This window comes from Maylandia zebra, linkage group LG16 (assembly GCF_041146795.1).
Source record: "Maylandia zebra isolate NMK-2024a linkage group LG16, Mzebra_GT3a, whole genome shotgun sequence".
Lineage (NCBI taxonomy): Eukaryota > Metazoa > Chordata > Actinopteri > Cichliformes > Cichlidae > Maylandia > Maylandia zebra.
Genome location: NC_135182.1, coordinates 23079597 through 23100899, shown reverse-complemented (window position 1 = coordinate 23100899; position 21303 = coordinate 23079597). Strand labels below are relative to the sequence as shown.

General features: G+C 38.5%; 2 protein-coding genes across 4 annotated transcripts; one reads left to right on the top strand and one right to left on the bottom strand.

Moving 5' to 3' along the window:
* The first annotated feature begins 720 nt into the window (after nt 1-720).
* pfkla (phosphofructokinase, liver a) lies at nt 721-13587 on the top strand. The gene is made up of 22 exons (XM_004555456.5): nt 721-1064; nt 1652-1725; nt 2764-2841; nt 4294-4483; nt 4622-4787; nt 5331-5375; nt 5480-5588; nt 6048-6146; nt 6326-6418; nt 7549-7674; nt 7774-7838; nt 7914-7977; nt 8082-8228; nt 8349-8419; nt 8547-8634; nt 8724-8876; nt 9429-9593; nt 9675-9736; nt 10697-10808; nt 12151-12250; nt 12344-12449; nt 12537-13587. The coding sequence occupies exons 1-22, from the start codon at nt 980-982 to the stop codon at nt 12682-12684; spliced, it is 2346 nt and encodes a 781-aa protein (XP_004555513.3). The 5' UTR covers nt 721-979; the 3' UTR covers nt 12685-13587.
* Nucleotides 13588-13696: 109 nt separating this feature from the next.
* On the bottom strand, nt 13697-20611 carry LOC101487659 (uncharacterized). 3 transcript variants are annotated; one of them, XM_076875106.1, is made up of 14 exons: nt 20469-20611; nt 20188-20244; nt 18961-19087; nt 17628-17717; nt 17351-17538; nt 17215-17257; nt 17015-17126; nt 16766-16898; nt 16167-16231; nt 15374-15570; nt 15156-15291; nt 14193-14231; nt 14077-14104; nt 13697-14000 (listed from the first exon to the last, which is right to left on the bottom strand). In XM_076875106.1, exons 1-14 carry the CDS (start codon nt 20518-20520, stop codon nt 13873-13875), a joined length of 1395 nt encoding a protein of 464 aa, XP_076731221.1. In that variant the 5' UTR covers nt 20521-20611; the 3' UTR covers nt 13697-13872. The 3 variants fall into 3 exon arrangements, with proteins under 3 accessions (XP_076731221.1, XP_024661251.2, XP_024661250.2); XM_024805483.2 differs by having other exon boundaries at nt 16799-16898; XM_024805482.2 differs by lacking the exon at nt 18961-19087 and having other exon boundaries at nt 20469-20547.
* Between the last annotated feature and the right edge of the window lie 692 nt (nt 20612-21303).

Sequence of the window (21303 nt, the reverse complement as noted above, 5' to 3'; positions counted from 1 at the left end):
TTAAATGTTTTTTAAAGCTTGAACTTCCTTTTTTGTCCTCTACTTGTCCCGTTTCCCCACATTTTTTCACAACACACTGCACAGCTTGCATAGATATGCCAAGTTTTCAGCTAAAACTTCTCTGGGAGTGACCTCTATGGTACAAAAACACTTTAGGTCTGTCAAACTGTGCTATCATTAGCATTTTCCATAAATTAAACTAAATAAATTGGATCAAATAATGTTATTTGTCATGCTCTTTAATTTAAAAAATGGTTCTTTGATAAGTTGGATGAGTCATAGGTCAGTGTTTAGTGGCAGGTTAAAAAAGGGGAGGGGATGGGGTGAAAAAGCAGTAAATGTCTGAAGAAAATTTTTAAGAATGACAAAGCTTGGAATACAGACGAATGAGAGGATGCTCGAGACATTTGCACGTTACTGTAGTCCTGTGGAGGCTACACTGTATACTTTATTATACCCAGAAGTTTGTATACTTTTATTTTTTACTATAAAATATTACTGAGTTGGCTTTTAAACCAGCTCTTCTCCTTCCTGTTGATAGGCGGGCTCTCAAAGTTACTTCATTAACATCTTCAGACCTGAGGTTTTACATGCTCTGTTCTGCTGCTGTATTATTCCACTGATTGCGCCTTCTTCCGGTATGAATACCTGCCCATGGTGTACGTGCTGGTTGCACTTCCTTCGGTTACAAGCCTCGGGGCTCAGAGAGAAGGCGGAGATTCTCGAAGACGAGCGAGTGGAGAAAACCGCAGCTCCGGGCGGAGCGGGTGAAAAGAGCAAACATCCCCCCTCAGCTGTATACTGTGGGTGTCACCGCTGGAAGTTACGATCTGCTGAGGAGAAACTTGCAAACGAGGAAGAGGCAGCTAGATTCCCTAGGATCAAGACACTAAGAGCTAATTTTACTCTCCCAGCCGACGGGTTTTATTTTTTCAAATTCTCTCTTTTTTTTGTAGCTGCGAGGAGAAGAGATTAAAAAATGTCTTTGATGGACTTAGAGAAGCTGAAGATGACGTGCGCTGGTCGGGCCATGGCAGTGCTGACCAGCGGTGGAGATGCACAAGGTGACCTCACAACTCGACAATATTTGTGGATGTAAACCCGTGTTTGTGTGGTGGGAAAATGTGGCTAGGTCGAGGGCTGAGGTGACAGCAGCTGGTAGTCAGCTCGGAATAGCAGCTGGATGAGTAGGGATCAAAGGTCACACAGTAACTACGAGTTTATAGTAATACTTGTTTACTTTACTTGCTGCAGCAATAATCTGATGTTTGCATTCGTACATCAGTAATTCTAAGACAATCCAACATAATGCACTATTGTGGAATAATAGCAGTACTTTAAGATGTGGTTGTATGCCCATGCTTTATGCCTTCACAGTACCATTTATAAGCATTTTCAGGGGTGTAAAACACTTCAATGTTAGTGCTTCTAAAAGGCTAGACCCTTCTGCCTCCCCTTTGAACTCACACAGTGTATCTGTTTCTGACTAATCAAAGCCTCCCATTGTCTATTGCTGCGGTCAGAGAAGATAACAGATAATGAAGTCATACCCACCTTACCGTTTGATTACCCCATGCAGAGCTGTGATGCAACAGCCTGTGTGCAAAGACCCAAGAAGAGGAAGATCTAACACTTTTTATCCTTGATTTAGGGATGAATGCTGCCATCCGAGCTGTGACCAGGATGGGCATTTATGTGGGGGCCAAGGTCTATCTCATTCATGAGGTAAACAAGCTTTGTATGTAAGCCTCTTTGCATTAAAAAAATGGGACAATAAAGATAGAGTCCTCAAGTGGGACAGATGAAATGTTCTTTGTAATGGCCAGCAGGGGGCGACTCGTCAGACGAAAACTCCTATAAAATAACTCCTAAAGAAGTTTTACCCATCACTTTACAGTCACTTTCAAAACATGAATGCTGTATTTGTTTTACCTTGATTCAGCGTTATTATTTAGGGCGTGGCTAATGTATGCGGTTTCTCAGGTAGAAAAACCCGCTGGGTGGGTGACCAGACTGGACAAAGTGGAAATGTGTTTGAATGCAACTTTTCAAACTCTCTTGGTAAATAAATACAAAAGGAATAAAAGCAAGTTAGAGTTTGTTCGTATGGTGTCATGTGATAGTTTTTACATGCTCCTATATTCTTATTTTACTGTTATTTCAGCTGCTGTTCTGTCTGGTAACAGTCTTCATTTGTAGATTGGAATACTTTTTATGAGCCATATCAGACTATTTGAGCAATGTTTAGTGATTTATGTCACATAAAATACAGTGCAAAAAAATAACTTGCAATAAGGAGACAATTTTGAGTATATATTGGCTTTTTATTTTCTTTGTGGTGTTTTTCTACCGTATTCACCAAACTCTGCAATGCTAGTGACTTTTTGGTAACTTGTAACTTTTACTGACGGGCTAGACAGGCTAACCTTTATTTGATTTTAATTATTTATATGCCGTGGGTATAAAGCCAGACTTTTGAAAACTGTGTGTCTTGCAAAATCAGTCAAAATGTGGGACACTGTCTAAAGATATGGAGCAGGAGGAGAATGAGTAAACATGCTGTGCAGTGGCACTTAATGAAGGGCATCTAAAATCTGTGTGGCAAACCCCTGTAGATAAGAGAGGAGTTGAAAGTACTTGTAGTACGCTGTGTTATTTTGACTCTGGCCATCTTTTACATATAAATACAGCTTATAAACACTCTGAGATTGTTCTTTTTTCATTATTGCTTGACTGCCCTCCATAATAATTTCTTTTCCTCAGGGTTACCAGGGCTTGGTGGATGGGGAAGACAACATCAAACTGGCCCACTGGCACAGTGTGACCGACATTATTCAGCTGGTAGGTTAAACTATTACTGTGGTTAAAGGTAGCTGTTATAAGAGACGATATTCAGCACAGAGTAAAAGTTATTTTGCTACAAAACACTTCAGGAGTGGACATTTTCATATCAAGCATGGGCAGTGTGACACTGAGCCACCATACAGGACATGGACACTTAAGCAGCTAATTAAATTCAGCCATCATGGATTTTACTCGTTAAATTTATGGAGGACCTAATTTAGGAATTAATTGTCAGTTTCCTATTTTTGCTCTCTCTAAGACCCTTAAGGATCTCCTTAAAAATTCATGTGGCTTATGTCTGAAAAGAATTTGAATTTTTGTTGTTGTTTTTCTGAGCTTAAAATTTTCTCTATTTCTCTCTTTTTTTTATAGTTTTATTGTTATTATTTCATCCATGTCTTCTCGTCTCTTCTCTTCCTATTACTGGTTGTAACCTGGTAAGGAGCTTTGCTGCATGCGCTTTTAGCCTAATCAGACGCAGGCTGCACTATTCAGAGTGCCAGGCTAAGTAAACAGTCTTCCAGCCAACCCAGGTGGCCTTGCATAGGGGAGGAACAGTCTAAGCATCTGATTAATTTTTTTCAAGATTGGCACAAATAATAATTTGGATTCAAGGATGAACGGATTGGAATTTGGTGATCAAAGGTCACCGGGACATTTGTTGCCATAATTCAGACATTTATTATGACAAATTTAATACAAATATCTTAAAACAAAAGGATAAAGTGTTGACATTTATTATCCAAATAGCCAAAGGTTCCCTTATTTTTACAGCCTTTATCCAGTGCCAAATATGTGACCATATTTCACATACGTGAACTGTGTTTTGGTTGGGTGCCCACCTTGAAACTGTAGTGGCTGTAGATAAAATGTGTTCGAGCCCAGTATAGTAGATCTCCTGTGCTGCTGGGTTGAAAGTGCTGATGAAGCATCCATGTTTTAGAAGTTGTCACATCCAGATCTGAAGCGTTGTTTGCTCTCTGATGCAATTTTTATTGGCCAAACATAAATATGCTGAATAACTTTTATTAAATTCCTTCAAAACATCTCACTACATTTATGTTATGAGTCCCAACAGACATGGATGCAAACTGCAGCTTGCCTGGTTAGCAGAGTCTTTCAGTGTGAGGTAGTAATTGTAGCTTACCACCAGATTATCTGCCAGAGTATCCCGTTTGCAGGTAAATCTAATCTGTGTGTACCTGTGGTTCCCACCCTTCTATTGTTGTGTGAGTCCTCCTCCCCAGGTTTATGTTTATGCATTTTGAGAGGTCAAAACCAAAACAATTGGAGAAAAATCAAATTATTTCACAACTAGCTGTTTGAATTTTGTATCCACCAAAAATGCGAACCATTGCTTTATGAATCTCACTGATCTACAAAATGCCTGATTAAAATATTCTGTCTGCCTTAGTTTGGTTTTTGACTAGTTTTACATCTCTGCTGCAGGGTGGGACCGTGATAGGCAGTGCCCGCTGCAAGGCCTTCATGACGCGTGAGGGCAGAGTTTCCGCTGCCTTCAACCTGGTAAAGAAAGGCATCACCAACCTGTGCGTGTGTGGCGGCGACGGCAGCCTTACCGGAGCCAACATCTTCCGCAATGAGTGGAGCGATCTACTCGATGAACTCGTAAAGAAAGGTGAGTGTTGCTCAAGAAGATCAAACTACTCAGAGTGCATATCAGAAACAAGAAGTGGAGTCATTTTTTGTTGAAGTCTCAGAAACGTGTTTGGAGTTTATTTAATTTCAACACTTGTGTGTGTGTGTGTTACTTAAGGAAGGATCACAGACACTATGGCTAAGCAGCATTATAACTTGAACATCGTGGGCCTCGTCGGCTCCATAGACAACGACTTCTGCGGCACCGACATGACCATCGGTGCCGACTCTGCGCTGCACCGCATCATGGAGATAATTGACGCCATAATGACCACTGCACAGAGGTGAGCCGCTGGGTAATTCGGAACAGCACTGAAGCGCCTGGTGTTTCATAAAAGAAGCATGCACAAGGTCACTGGATAAGTGAGTAATTAGTAAATGAGTTACAGAAAGGAAGATGTGTCGAGCACACCACATGTGCTGCAGTGCTACTTCAAAGGAGCAGATTTATGGTAGTAAACATACTGCACGTAGATCAAGAAAAGATTAGTCGGCGATTAAGTAATGCCAAACATTTTGTGGTTCCAGCTTTTCATGTGTGTGTTGGGGTTTTTTTTAGTAGTTGTATTCAGTTACTTGAACAGACATGGAGTAATGCTGATGATTTAGCATTACTTAATCTCAGCCCTATCAGAGTTATCTGAATATACCTGAACAGTGAATGATTAACTCTTAATGGAATGTGGTCTTTTGCACCATTCAAGGCTTTTGGCATGACTTCCATCTTGCCCAGACTTGCCTTCTCAGACACCAGCATGTTCTTTGTGTGTTTGCTGACATACTTTGTGGAAAAGAGTCTCACTGTAACTGTTTTGTACTTCCTACAGCCACCAGCGTGCATTTGTTTTGGAAGTGATGGGACGGCACTGCGGGTGAGAGTTGCACTTTAACCCATTTTGCTATCCCATATGCACTGCAGCTGCATGCAGCTCTTGTTATGTATTAACTGTCCTTTTATTCTTTGTTACAACTTTAGGTATTTGGCTTTAGTGTCAGCTCTGGCATCAGGGGCAGACTGGGTTTTTATTCCAGAGGCTCCACCTCAGGAGGGCTGGGAGGACAATATGTGTGCCCGTCTAAAGGGGGTAAGACACAAGTCCAGACTGTATGTTAGCCCCATGCATATACTGATTTACATTCACTGTGTGTATCCACATGACAGGTTTGGCCTGTGTCGAAGTAGACGAATTGGGCATAGTGTCAGTTTAGGCATGCCATGAAAGCAGGACAGTTTGCTAATGTCATACAAGCATCTGTGCATCTGCAAGGCACTGTGCAAACCAAGTCGGCTCTGTCCAATGAGGGTCTTGCCTGTCCTGTTGCCACCTCCAGCTTTTTTTGTGTACATAGAGTAGTACAGGAAGCTCTCCCTGATTTATGGTTTTCATTTTTTAAAAGTTCCCAAACAGAGCCGTTTCACCAGATAAATTACTCCAGATGGAAATAACAGTCCTCCTTTGACTGTAGTTGTTCTGACTTTAAAGAACTTGGACACAGGTTTGTGCTTAATGACACAATAACATGTTTTACCCGTTTCCTTCTAGAGCCGCACAAGCGGGGGGTCGAGACTGAACATCATAATCGTCGCAGAAGGAGCCATTGACATAAATGGCAAGCCCATCTCCTCAAATTATATAAAAGATGTAAGTCAGACAACGCACATTAATGCAGCACTACAATCTGAATATATCAGATACTGATTTATAGATTGTTTATTTCACTCCTGCAAAGGTCGGCTGTAGTTTTTCTTGGCGACAGCTGTTGCTGAGAGCTTTTTCAAATGCATAAAACACTGAAATTCTTCCATGTGTTTGTTTTTAAGCTGGTGCAGGAGAGACTGGGTTATGACACCAGAGTGACAGTACTTGGCCACGTTCAGCGAGGAGGAATTCCCTCAGCGTTTGACAGAATGCTGGTAAGCTGAACAACAGATTTCATATTCATATAAAACTTGTAAATATTGTTGAAGTAATAAATTCAGGGACATTAACAAAAATAACTGCGTCTCAAAGCTATTCTGTCAATATTCCTGATTGTTCCTTTTGGCTGACCATTAAAATGATAATTAAACACTAGGACTGTGTGATATGACCAAAATCTCTTATCCTTATATAAGAATTCTATCGTCCGATAACGATATAAATCGCAAAAATGTAACATTTTCTGTAAATTCTGTGAATCTCGGACAGCTCGACTTGCGTGAAGTGTTTCCAGCTGCGCGTCATGTAGCTGGAGTCGAGTGTTTTAACCGATGCATGAAACTATACATTTTTAGACATAAGTTGTTTTGTGAGTATTTATTACACAGGGTGCTGCGGGGAAAAGCCTGTTCTAACGTTTGAGTCTAAGGTCTATTTTTTAGCACCTGACGGCTCTTTTTTACTTCTCATCCGTAAATAATCTGCTCTTTCACGTGATTCAGTTTATTTTGAAATGTCAACAGGATCTTGAGCTTTATTGTGAAAGGTTTATGTGGAACATAAACAAGCGGACACGCGATGGTGTTACCGTCGTTGTTGCTAACCATAACCCATAAAAACAGGCGCTTGTCCATAGTGTGGTTATATTAAATATAAGAGAAATAGAGAACTTTAATAAATTAATATAGCCACTGCAGTGACCATCAAAATGATGAAAAAATATTGCCGTAAACAGTTTATTTTGTGACACCACGAAAGAAACGATAGCGAAAAATGAAATGATAGACGTTTTTATATCGTCATCCGATATATATCGTTATATCGAACAGCCCTATTAAACACTATTTAACACAATGAACCTGCACTACTAACAAGTGGCCACAATCAGACTTAACACAAACTGATTACACGAAGAAAACTAGCACAGGATGAGTTTCTGTATGTGGCATAATACACAACAAGATGACCTGATACCGATAATAAAATAATCTATTGATGCATACTAACAAAGGCTGCCTGAGTAGATTTAAAAAAAAATAAATATTCAAATTAGTATGAGGTTAATTCCCAGTATTCAATGTCAGTGCTGTCTTAATTGCACATATATCCAAACACGTGTTTCCAGAGCAGCATATTGGGTGTGGAAGCGGTCGTCGCCCTCTTGGAGGCTTCTCCTGAAACCCCCGCCTGTGTCATCGGCCTGTCGGGCAACCAAGCAGTCCGCCTCCCTCTGGTGGAGTGTGTGGAGATGGTGAGTCTCTCTCCTGTCCTCGTGTAATTTATTTGTAACGAACAGAACAGGTCAGAAGTGAGATGCTGAGCTCTGGTTTTACTGCACCACCCTTTGCAGACTAAGTTGGTGCAGACGGCCATGAATGAGAAGAGGTTTGATGAAGCCATTAAACTGCGTGGAGGGTGAGAGTTTTGATTTATGTCACCTTATTGTTTTTATTGCAAATTAAAAAAACTAAACTAACGATGTACTTTTAGGAGTTTTGAGAGCAACTGGAACATCTACAAGAGTCTCGCTTTCCACAAGCCTCCTCAGTCTAAGGTAGGTCTGGAGGACTTGTAGACAGTTTAAGCCATAAATGATGTGAAATGATCCCAGGATTTAATCTTGGTGTTCTCTTTTATGTCTGACTTATGCTTCCTCAGAGCAACTTCTCTTTTGCTATTCTGAACGTGGGAGCTCCGGCGGCAGGAATGAATTCTGCAGTGAGGTCGGCGGTGAGGTCAGGGCTCTCTCATGGACACAAAGTCTACGGGGTCAATGACGGCTTTCTGGGACTTGCCGATGGAGCGGTGAGGCTGTAATTTTTTGTTTTGTTTGTTTGTTTTTTAACACTGAAGGAGATTTTAGCAGTTCCACAGTAACCTGTGTGAGACTGAAAGGAAAGTGTTCTTCAACCTGTCTGTCTGCAGGTGTTTGAGATGGAATGGCACAGTGTGGCTGGATGGACGGGCCAAGGAAGCTCACTGCTGGGGACAAAACGGTGAGTGTTTCACTGATATGAATCACTTTACCTGATCTTAAAGGCTTAACCTAACGCAGCAGTGGCTTAGGTGTTACGAGATTTTGCCATACGCTGATGACAAGTTTTGTTTAATTTCCTTCTTAAGGACTCTTCCCAACTCTCACCTGGAGAAGATTGTGGAAACCATCACCAAGTTCGAAATCTCAGCTCTGCTTGTAATAGGAGGGTTTGAGGTATAACAAGCACAAAAGTGTCAAATCTAAATTATTCGAGCCATAAGTTACCGTGTTAATATTGACCTGTATGCCTTTGACTTTCAAAGGGGTACCAAGGTGTGCTTGAGCTCTACGAGGCCCGGACTCACTACGATGAGCTCTGCATCCCCATGGTCGTTATCCCTGCTACCATTAGCAACAACGTCCCGGGAACTTTCTTCAGTGTGGGTACAGACACTGCTGTCAATTGTGCAATGGAGGTAGGGCTCAGCAGAAATATATTTTTGTAGGGCTTTCTGTACAAATGTTGTTCTTTGCAGTGTTAAGTTTGAAATCACAACTGCTTTGACCTTTAAGCTGTTTAAAAGACTTGAGTTTATTTAATTTTTGTTCATTTTTATTATAATTTTGCATATAAACCAAATAGAAACATTTAGTGTTTGAGATGTTATCTTCCAGCTTTGAAGACATGGAAAATGAAACGGTGCGGTACAGTTTATCACTCTAAACCTATATTAATAGCGGACACTCACAGGTTACATTGCTAGGTACTCCTGCTCACTGGTTCATTAATGCAAATATCTTATCTGCCAATTACATGGCAGCAATTCAACAGGCATGTAGACATGAGGATGGGGGGAAAAGAGCATGGTTGGCATGGTTGATGGTGCCAGACAGGCTGAGTATTTCAGAAGCAGCTGATGTAATTGGATTTCCCAACAAAACAGTCTCTAGAGTTTCAAGAGAATGGTGTCAAACGGAAAATATCTTAAAATATCATATTACAACCAAAGAATCAAATTCTTCTGCAGAGTTGTGACAAGATCAAGCAGTCTGCCAGTGGGACCAAGAGACGAGTGTTTGTGGTGGAGACCATGGGTGGGTACTGTGGATATCTGGCATCTGCTACTGGCATAGCAGTGGGTGCTGATGCAGCCTACATTTTTGAAGATCCCTTTAACATCCTTGACCTTAAGGTAGAAGAAAAAGATATTGTCTAAAGTCATTTTTGTGATGTTCACAGCACTGTTTCCTCTAATAATGTGAACTGTTTGCAGACAAATGTGGAGCACTTATCTGAAAAGATGAAGAAAGATGTCCAACGAGGTCTAATCCTGAGGTACGTAACATTTTATAGAGTGAACTAAATTTAAACAAGTGACAAATTAAAGGAAAAAGCTGTATTGCATGTATCCTTTTTCCTACAGTGAGGGCACAAGAGGTCACTGAATAGTTTGATAAGTCTAAAAATTGAGGAACTCATGCAGCGATTTGACGGATGATCTGATATCCTCGTGTTGGTGTTGTTCCCAGACCATCATGAAAATGTTGTTCCAGGTTCAACGTTGCAAGTGACCAATCACATTGTTGTGACGTTATTCCTTTGCGCCAAGCCATTCGTGCATTTATGAAATTCCAATGTTGCAAGGACAATATCAATTCTGCTTACTGTTTATTAAAGGGTTACGGTTAGGGTTAGGGTCAGGGTCCGTTGATCGGCGGACAGAGGCGGTTTCACGCAGCTTAAGTACAGTTTTTTGTTTTACGCCGGTTTTTCCCGAAGTCTCAAAGGTATGACGTCACAACATTCTGATTGGTCACTTGCAATGTTGATCCTGGAACAACATTTAGTATGATGATCTGGGAACAACACCAACACGAGGATATCAGATCAACCCGATTTGACAGTCACCCAATCTGAGCCCAAATGAACAATGGGAGATTTAAAATTGACACGTTAGGCAGCGCTCACAGGACTGTCTTCAGGTAGAACAGTACAGCTAAGTTTTAGTTTGCAGCTATTTACTCATAGAATAGAAGATGTATTATGTATTTTGACTTCATTATTTCACTCTATGTTCCATGTGAAGCACACAAATTGTTGAATTGATGTATTTATAGATAGATTCAAATTGTGGAAATTAGTTTCCTGCCCATGCAACCAGATACCGGATAAGCAACAGAAAATTATGGATAATTATTGTATAAGTGCCACATCAGTTTTTATAATTGTCTAGCTGAGCCTGCATCCAATAACACTGTGGCACTCCTTTGTTGATCATGTTCTCTGTCATGACAGGAATGAAAAATGCCATGAAAACTACACTACAGATTTCATCCATAAGCTGTATTCATCAGAAGGGAAGAACATCTTTGACTGCAGAGTCAACGTGTTGGGACACCTCCAGCAGGTATGGATCAGTTTTCCAACTTTGAGTTGTAGTCAAAAGCTTACATAGACTCGTCATGGGAATGATTGTTTTGTGCTTTTAATGATTTCTTTGAGCTGTTCTGTTTTTATTGATTGTACAGCATCTTTAACAACTTAAAAAAACAAAAACAACAATTAGGTGCATGTGTTTGAATTATTTTTAGATTTTTTTTAAATCAACATGCTAGACAGTGGTCTCGGGAATGTCTTAAGGTTGAATGAGTTTCAATGTCTTGCTAAATCAACTTTACTACGCTTTAAATTAACACCCAACTGCAGTTAAAAAAGCTGATGAAAACATCCTTGAATATCATCATTTTATTTCTGGTTTATGCTGTCCTCATGTTTGTCTCCAAATTTCAACTATTTAGCTGTTGAACTGAGATTAAGTTGAAGAATTTGGAGGTAGTCCTCGTCCTTTATTACTCCATTCACGTTTTGCAATGTACCAGTACCACTGTCAGCAAAACAGCCCCAAAGCATGATGCTGTTAGTGTTCTTAGGTTCAAAAGTCTGACTTTTACTCCTCCAAATTTACCTTTTCATTGTGGCCTAAAAGGTCAATCTTTGTCTCATCTGACCATAAGTCTTTTATCCAGAAGGCTTTTGACTTGTCCATGTCAAGTCTGAAGGTGTCAATTTTGGAGAAAGGGCTTCTTTCTTGGCCCATATCCTTATAGTTCATAGTGTTGTAACATTTGAATCACTGTAGACAATGATGCTGGTGTTCCAGCAGTTTCCACTTCATAGCAGGCTTGAGCCTTGGTGGTTCCTGCAAATCCTAACCAATTTCCTCTCATCTGAGGTTGACAGTTTGGATCTTCTTCCAGACCATATAGCTTGAACTGACGATCTTGGAATCTGTGGTTGGTCAGAAATGGCTCCAAGTGACAATACTTCTTAGATCGTCACTAAGTTCTTTGGACCTTCCCATTGTGCTGAGTAATGGTCAATCCAATGACTGCTGTCAAACAAAATCCTTTTTATTCTAGCAGAGAAACTACCACTGTAGTCAATCATGATCATTGACGAGATGCTAATAGTCCTTGACCTTGCCAAGCTAAAAGCCATTTTAGAACCTTTTGCACATATATATTTGAACCTGTGTGTACAGTTTTGACCTTGTGTGGAGAGAAAATCCAAAAATAAATTCAAACGTGTGCACACAATTCATCATTCCTGGAAAAACAACAGTTGAAAGAGATCATTAAAAGCCCCAAATCAACATGACATTCATGCCTGTGATGAGTATATTTAAATGTCTGACCTCAACTGCAATTGGCATTTTGATGTGATAATTTTGTTCTCGGTTTGGGCTGTAGGGCGGGGCACCTTCTCCCTTTGATAGAAATTTTGGCACGAAGCTGGGCGTGAAAGCTATCGAGTGGCTTTCAGAGAAACTGACTGAAAACTACCGACAAGGTAGGTTTACTGCAAGTCGTGGATGGCATTGATAGAACATGAAGCAATCCTGAGTCAAACATCAGGTGTATTGACTGAATTTTTTTCCACCAGGCCGAGTGTTTGCCAACTCACCAGAAACAGCATGTGTCATCGGCCTTAACAGGAAGGTTGTCTCATTCACCCCTGTCACTGAACTGAAGGAAATAACCGATTTTGAGTAAGTAATACAAAAAAAATCTAAAATATGCTGCTTTTGGAAAACACATTGTCTTGTTTATTAATTATTATCCTTTTAATCTCCAAGGCACCGGATGCCCAAGGTAGAGTGGTGGTTAAAACTGCGGCCCATGCTAAAGATGTTGGCCAAGTACCAAACCAGCTTCAATGAATATGTCCCAGGAGAGATTGAACATGTGACTCAACGCTCCATCAGCATTGACAGTGGATTCTAAGCTCTCTGTAAAATGGCAGCATGCTTTGCACCTTTTAGCTTTTATCCATCATTTTTAATTCTCATCATCACATATCGTATGTAACCTTTCTTTACAAGCTTGGGCTTTCAATTTGACTGCCTGACTTCTTGTTTTCACGTAAAGATATTTCAATGCTTTCCATCAAAATGCAGAACTCCCTTGCTCTGCCCTCTGATATATCGGTTAACCTGATGGATTCAGAGGTTTTGTGTGCTCCTTCATGCACTAAAGTTGCTTTTATTTGCTCAGAGAAGTTCTGGTCATGATCCAATTTGTGCCCAGACTTTTTTGTTTGTGCTTAGGGGGCATACTGTATGGGCACAATAGGTGGCGGGACCTTTACTCCATGCCCATCTCTTAAACTTGAATGACCATGAATATACTTTCTAAATGCCAGCACTGATCTCACCTGTGTACCAGTATTTATTTGACAAGGAATTCAGCACAAATGTTTTCTTATTGTGCCAAAATCCAAGGGAGGCTTTGTATATTTAAACCACTGCTCAACAGACAGTCATAAGTGCCACTGAACAAAACATTTTATAGATTAACTACTGACTGTGCCATGAAACAAGACTGTATGCAAGGTGTTATAAATGCTTTCTCTCCAAAATCATGAGTGAATGAGCCAGAAATCATATGATAAAGGAATCTTTTTAACAGTTTTATTACAGAGTTTTATTAATATTTTATTAGCTATAAATAAGAGCTACTAAATGTTTATTGAGATACTCTTATATAATCTTATTTAACACATGAAATGTCTGAATGTGACCTGAAATGGCCAGTTAAGTGTCTTCGTTTGTTTTTTTTAATACTGTTCGACTGAAAACTGCTTCTGCCTTTTAAACCGAACAGCAAACAACAAAATATGAACACACACCTGTAAACAAACTAAACTTCACAAAAAACTATTTCACATGAACAATGAAATCTGTAAAGAAATATGAACTTACGTGTGTATTATTGTCTCTATATCTGTCTTAAATAAAATTCTATTGAACTCTATTAGAAATCAGTTAATTGTTGTTTGAATTTTCACTTTAGGTTAAACCTGCAAATTAATAATGACTGCTCAACAGAGCAAAAAATGTGTTGCTATTTCAGCTCCCGCTAATGTCACAACATAAGATGGAAGAACTTAACTTGAAAACACTTTTACAGCTCTTAGAAATTGAATGAAAATGGAAAATCATTTCCACTATTTTCTTTTTTAGCTGATTGAGGGCTCTTGGTGGCAAAAGCAAACTGGAAGTCCTCGCATGTCTCTGGTTGGTCAAACAGGAATTGAGGGCCTGTGAAATCATATACAGCACACATCAGTGGTCCAAAACGACACACCACACAAACACATTGTGGTTTGATACTTACTGCTTGAAGATTTAGATTCAGCGGTTTTCTAGAAATGGTTAATCATAGTTTAGTATGTTTGTTCCAAAACCGAGACGACATGAAGTAGAGTAGGCTTTCAGTGAAAAAAACATTACCTTCTCAGTGAACAAAGATCCAGTGAAACCGAAAAAGTCCTGCAAAGAAACCTGGAGGTAATTCCAAAAGCAGGAAAATACTTTTTTCTGTCTTAATTGTTTGTTGAAGGCAACTGGACATTTTGGGGGATTTTTTGGTTCATGAGAAAGTTTCAAGCCTTATCCAAGAGGAATCTGACATATTTAGCCTCCCGGAGTTGGTCCTGAGAGTTGCTGGCCCATGCTGTCATGAGGGCTGTTAAAGGTCACAGAAGCAATGGTGTGAATTCTCTGCAAAACACTGGCCCTCCCACATGGGTCACAGTGTGAGTGGCGGTTGAAACCAGAGTTAATAATAGTTTTGTACTTTATAATCAGTTTTCATTATTTTTTCATTTTGACTATTTGTTTTTAGTTAAGTTTAGGTTCAGTTATTTTCCAGAGTTTTGTTTCAGTATAGTTTTTACTGTATGGTTGTAATTTACTTTTTATTAGACTCGGTGCTAGTTTTAGTCTTTTTAATTATTATTGTATAAGGAGGCCATATGTTAGAAGCAATATTTAGGAAAACACATCCAACAATGCCCCATCAGGAAAGCTATAGTAACATTTTTACCAAAGTAACAGATACCAAAAACTAAGGATATTTAATTATTTTTCCTTATTTATTCCTTTTTTTTTTTTTTTATCTTGTTTTATTTTATTTTCCAAGTTCACAAAATTGTTTATGTTAGTTTAAATTTTTTTTAGGTTTATTTTAGTTACCACTGTTGCTTGTGCTGTACCAGTGGCACATGTGATGTGACAATAAAAGTGATCTATTTTGATTTGATTTGATTTAACTATAATAACGGGATGGGAAATAAAACATCGTCATGAGCCAAAAAGGACGTCCAGTTTCCCTAAACTCAAGCATGTAAGACACCATGAGCTGGATGCCTAAAAACCTACACAATGATTTCTGTGAGATCATTTATTCCTCACCTCCTCCTGTGATGAGCCCACATCAAATCCAAATCCAGGAAAGCCTGGTGTGTTGGGATCAGAGTTCAGAGAGAACAAGAAAGCTGGAGATTTGGTCTCAGAGCTCCCTTGATCTTTGGAGCTGGCTGGGCTAAAGCTACAGCGAACACACGAAAACCAGTTGTCAGGACTTGAGTGAGTGTAATTCAAAGCATCAGACCACTCATCCAAAGTCTTACTTAAATGAGAATGTCGGGGTTGAAGACGCAATTGTAATTTTTGACTGAGGATCAGTCTCCTGAGATGGAGGCTGAGAAGAAGTAGCGAGTTCCTCATCGTCCTTGTCGTGTGGTGGCTGCTCTTCATGTGTAGCTGCTCCCTTCTCCATCTCACTCTCAAAAATCTCCTCTGCATAGAAAACTGTGGGCAGCTTCTCCTGTCGAGGGGGTCAAAGCATTTCCAACAGTTCGGATGGATACTTGTAAAAGTGGGTTTTCCATTGTGGCAATACTGTTCTGTGGAGTGCCTCGAGCAACTTGATATTTTCCTGGAAACATACACGGCTTCTAAACTTCTCTGATACAGTAGAATAGATTATTAAAAGTCTTAAAAATTGTATTTCATTGATAAAAATGTCAAAATCATACTTTGCAGGTCTGGACTACATTTCCCACAAAACAGCACATTTCGGTCTGTTGTTAGGTTACCTCGTAACCCCTACAACCCCAGCTTTTCATGTAGGTTTCTGACAAACAGTGGTAATTTCTAATCCTGTGCTGGGTTTCTATATGATAAGCAGTGCGGCTTCTAGTAAAGGCATACAAAACTGTGGAATGCCTTTACTAGAAGCCGCAACTACCTATTTATAACACACACTGCTGTGGAGACAGCAAGGTAAACTAGGACAGCAAGAAGAAATAACAAGAAAAAAGAAAAAGTTATACATTCAATACATTTGGCAAATTTGTTTGATTAACTGGTTCAGGTGTATTAGCAGAAATTGCAAGTATAGTAAACTAAAAATCAGAAAACCTGGTGTTCTTGTGAAGTCTCCTCTTCCTGCTCCTCAGTGTGCATGTCCTCTGGCTGATTCTGGTCTGAAGAAGCAAATATTCTGTTCACGTGGTTTGATTAACATGATCATTCAAACTAAACTCGTGGCACCAGAGAGGCGCACCACAAAGCCAGATTAACAGGTTATGTCGAGCTTGAGCTTTCAGTATCACATAAGTTACCAAGGTCATCTTAATCTTGCTAGATGATGAGGATGACTGTTTGGGATTCAATTTTAAAAAATACATTTGTAAAAATGTGTAGGTAATTGCACAGACTTCCCTGTAATTATAAAACAGGATGGTTTTATTTACAGAATATGTCATTTGTTGTTTTTAAAAAAATTAAATTTCTCAATGGTGAATAGTGAGATTTTCTCTCTGGCTTAAAAAAGAAAGCTTGTGATTGCCCTTTTCCTATCTTTAGTCCTTTCTATCTTTACTTTACATATTTCTTTATCATCCAAAGACAGACTGAAATAGACAGCAATCAATCTATATTATGAGTAAGAAGAGTCAAATAATGTCCCCTTTTAATGTGAGTGACCCCGAATACACACCCTTCAGCATATGACTCACCACAAAACTGTTGACTGGACCACAGCTCCTTACTTCCTTCCTCTGGGGAAGTACTACAGGTGAGTAAATCCTGGATGTTTTCCTCATGGATCTCTTCAGCATTTACCTCTTCATCAGATGTTTTATGACCACTCTGTAACAAATGCTCAGATTTATCAAAGTGTGAAGTTATAACTGGAACAGCTTTAACTGCCTTTCATGATTGCTTGCCAGTGTTTAGATGCATTTAATAAAATACTAAATCTGTACCGTTGTCTGATTGAGATGCAGAGAGGAGATGTCAATGGAAGGCTCTCTGTCCCTGGCTGTCTGATGATCAAATCCATTCTCTTGTTCTGTTACAGGCTGCAAGCCAAAAGCACTAGAAACAAAAAATGGGCTCGGTCAGTCAGAAATGACCATTCCTGTAAGCTATGTGATTATTCTTTGCGAGTGATTCACTAAAATACCTATCTGGCAGTTTCTCGGTGGAAAATGAAGTAACTACTGGACCTGTTCGGACAAAAATTTAAGGGACTGTATACCAAGCTGTAAAAATTTTCAGCTCTAACAGAGCAAAGCTCAAAGATACGAAAGGTTTATCACCAGTAAGATGGTCCAGCTCCTTCTGCTTCATTGTTATTTGTTCATCCCAAGCTTTGATCCTACATTCAATTTCCTCTTTTTCAGCCTTCAGCACGAGGAGCTTTTCAGCAAGAGGATTTTGTAAATAATATTCTTTATGCTCCTGGAAAATCTTTCTGTAGCTTGCAATCCTTTCTTGAAAGACCTCCCTGTTTAGGTATAAATAAAGAACATTTAACATGTCTGTTTCCAACACACAAAAGTATTAATCACAAACAAGGCTGCTAAATGAACCCACGTGTCATGGTTGTAGTCGGCTTTTCTTTTCTCCAGTTCTGCTTTCAACGTCTGCTCATATTGAAGAAGCAGGCCGTTAGTCGCCTTCATCCTAAATTTATATAAAAGACAAGCAGGTACTCTGTAGGTTATTTACTTTTACTCTGTCACTTGCTACATATTAATTAAGTAAAAGACTTTTTTAGAACTTACAAAAGAACTAACAAAAAATGAAGCTGTTCCCAATCACAGGGTTTCTAGGGGATAGTGCACGATGGATCAAAATTTGATGAGAGTGTCCTTTGTTCATTACTTCACCAGTTTTGACAACAACACAGGCTGAAATGGAGCCTCAAACCATCATCTAGCCTTAACCATGTGTTATAGCTGGCTGTAGACACTTGACTGACCTCCTCTGTACATACTGACGACAATTTAAACTAATGGGATTCATCACTACATAAGACCTTGTTCCCCGATTTTCAGTCCAGTCCCGTGTAATTTGGCATACCTCAGCCTGGCATACCACTTCTTAGGAATGGCTTCTTGACAATCATCCTTCCAGTGAGACCAATTTTGTTTGGTTTCAGTGAACAGTAGAGATCTATCTCTCAGGTCCTGTGTCAAGTCTTTACTGGACTTTTTTTTTCTCTATTTCTCAAGGATAGGACTTTGAGATCCTGTTCATCTTTAGCTTTTTAATGTTTCCATCACTTCTTCTATCCTCCACTTGTCCTATTTTCTATTATTTCTTTTTAAGAACCATCCTGCGATATACCAAGTTTTCAGCTAAGCTCTTTGGGAATCATTGTTGGTGCAAAATGCTATTTCATTTCTATCAAACTGAGTTATCTTTGGCATTTTTTGTAGAATCGACTCAAGAAATGGGAGTGAATTATATGTTTTTAGGGCAGGGTGCTAATTACAAAGTGCCTAAAAATACAGTTTAAAATGACTTCCTTGCTACGTTATCTGTTATGTGCAGACAAAATACTGGTTCATTCATTGATTTAGATGCATTTTTATGCTTGAATGATTCACAGGTCAGTGTTAAGTGGCAGTGTTAATAAAGATACAAACAACAACAACAAAAAAAACATTGGTCATGAACAAGGACTAGATTGAAAATGAGTGAAAAAGCATCCAAATGTCCAAAGAAAAACTTTAAAAGACCTTCAGAAAGCCTGGAGAAATAATACTCAAGACCACTGTAAAAATCACAAGAAAGTCTGGCTCCTTGGAGCGAAATATAAAGAAATGAGAGGTGGCTCAACACTTTTGCACAATCTTCCTGCACCGTAATCTATCATGGTTTGGCACATTTATTTCCTGTTTAATTTTACAAAATGCTGTACCTTTTTGCATTTGCTTTATTACGTGTTACAGTGCTCTGTTTCACACTGATTTCCTCTTCAAGTTGCTCAATATTTCTGTTGATTGCTTCAATGTAAGACTTCTTCTCAGCAATGTTGGCTCTGGAAACTGTTGCCAAACACATTAACACAGCACACAATAATCTTATATTAAAAGATAAAGTTCATGATACAGGATTCCCCAACATTGTGCTTCTGTTAATAGCTGATAAGGAAATTCAAAAGGACACTATCACTTTAAAATCAAATCCCTTAAGGCTAGTCAGGTGGTTGGAAGTGTACTCAATGGATAGCCTGATCAATCAGTACTAAAGCAGGGATCTTTAAACAATAGTGGGCTAAATGGACCTTATACAAGGGAATGAATGGGCAATGTTTTTAAATGACTCAAGACAAGGTGACCAGATATTAAAAAGAGGATACTGCCACTTAGTATCATAAAATGCTAGAGACTGGACCCACAGGCAAGCATAACAAAAAAAACCCTTTAGTCATTGATCCAAAAAACAGAAACAGAGAAAAAAACATAAACAAAACAAGAAAAACTAAATAGAAATGGGCTTGTGAAACAAAAGGTAGACAAACAGACAAGGTGATAATTGACGTGGCAAGTCTATACATATACACAAAGGAGTAGATTGAGTACAGGAGAAAGTGATCAAATAAGGAAATCTAATGACAGACAGTTAGAAATGAGGGAAGAGAACAAAAGCAGGAAATAAAAACACACCTACATATGAGAAAACCACCCTTCAACGTAATGCGAGAAGTCAGCAAAAGGACAAGTGACTAACAACTACTGAGACATTAAGTATACAGTTGTTGGACATAGATACAGTTTTGTTGATTTTGGTCCTTCACGTTACCACTTGTGAATTTTAAATAAAACAATCAAAATGTGATTAAAGTACAGAGTTTTAGCTTTAATGATGTATTGATTACTTAATTTTGTGTAGTACAGAGGAGAAACTACAAACATTTTGTTGTTGTACAACAAAATATAGACCCAATCATAATATAACATGCAGACAGAAACAGGGAGGACACATCAAGGTGGCCAAGAGGGGCTCTGTGACTTAAACTGACAAAAAAAAAGCTTAATGGTGTTTAATATCTAATAACAAAAGACACAAAGGCCTGTCTTTAGCCCAGTTTATCATTACCTTTCTTAAGCCACTGTTTTACACCAACATTAGCATCAACACATACCTTTAGTCTGTTGGTTAATTTCATTCTTCTTTTGAGATAGCTCCCGAGTTTGAAGAGCTATAAAAAAGTACATATAACACTTATCTTTCATAATAATAACAAAAACAACAATAGTATAAATAAACCTCTAAAACCTTTTTAACATTGTTTAAATTGTCATGTTGTCTAGCTAGCTTCCTGGCTTGTGACTGACATTTAGCCATACAGCTAATAAGCTAATGCTAATCCAAGATAACATAACTGATGTAATAAACTGTAATAAACTGAATAAGTGAATTTACCGAGGTGAAAGAGGAGCTGGTCAATATTATCAAATGAATCCTGGTCATTCATTTTTATACTTTGAGGCTAATATTATCACATCAACTGATCCCGTTCTTTAGAGCTATTGAAGCTAAAGCTAAAGGCTAGGAACTGAGACTTCTTCAGGAAATGACATTGTTTTAATGTTATTTTTAATTAGTTCAATTAGAAGTAAAGGAATCAAAATTCATATTATTTCTACTGACTTTTTTTAAAGGCTACCATATTATTGAACGTTTTTATTAAGAAAAACTTAAAATTCCCAATTCATTTATTTAAATTCATTTTATGTAATTTTAATATGTTATTATTAATAATAATTTTATGTTGGTATTGTATGAAAATTTTAAATGATAAATGATTTTCTGTAAAAACAATAGGAATTCATCGCTATTACAGCCTACTCATTTCATATATTTAATCAGTGTGTTTACTATTGTCTACTAGCCACAAAAAGCTATTTTGAGCTTCTTTTTTTTTATATATATATATATATATATATTTTTGACCTTATATACTCATTTATTTGCTCATATTTTAATAAGTTTAGGATTTTCCACAAATAGCACTCCTGTCCCAAAGTAATGCTGCAATCAGTTTTTAGCGACTTAAGTGACTTATATCCTTCACTTATACCACTCAAAAGTCTTACTGATATTAAAATTGCGTTAAAAAAAAAAAGAGTGATCTGGCCAATTGAGCAGAGGAAATTGCAACAAGAATAACATAATACTTCTTTAATGATATTTTAAAAGGCCAAAAAGGACTGGATTCATTACACTGTAGGAAAAATGTGGGGAAAACATCATAGTC

Coding starts and splice junctions, on each gene's coding strand:
- pfkla (XM_004555456.5), top strand. CDS start 980: ATGTCTTTGATGGACTTAGAGAAGCTGAAGATGACGTGCGCTGGTCGG. Junction 7,839..7,913: donor GCCATTAAACTGCGTGGAGG/GTGAGAGTTTTG, acceptor ATGTACTTTTAG/GAGTTTTGAGAGCAACTGGA. Junction 8,877..9,428: donor CTGTCAATTGTGCAATGGAG/GTAGGGCTCAGC, acceptor ATTCTTCTGCAG/AGTTGTGACAAGATCAAGCA.
- LOC101487659 (XM_076875106.1), bottom strand. CDS start 20,520: ATGAATGACCAGGATTCATTTGATAATATTGACCAGCTCCTCTTTCAC. Junction 17,539..17,627: donor GCCGACTACAACCATGACAC/GTGGGTTCATTT, acceptor ATACCTAAACAG/GGAGGTCTTTCAAGAAAGGA. Junction 14,105..14,192: donor GATCTTTGTTCACTGAGAAG/GTAATGTTTTTT, acceptor AACCATTTCTAG/AAAACCGCTGAATCTAAATC.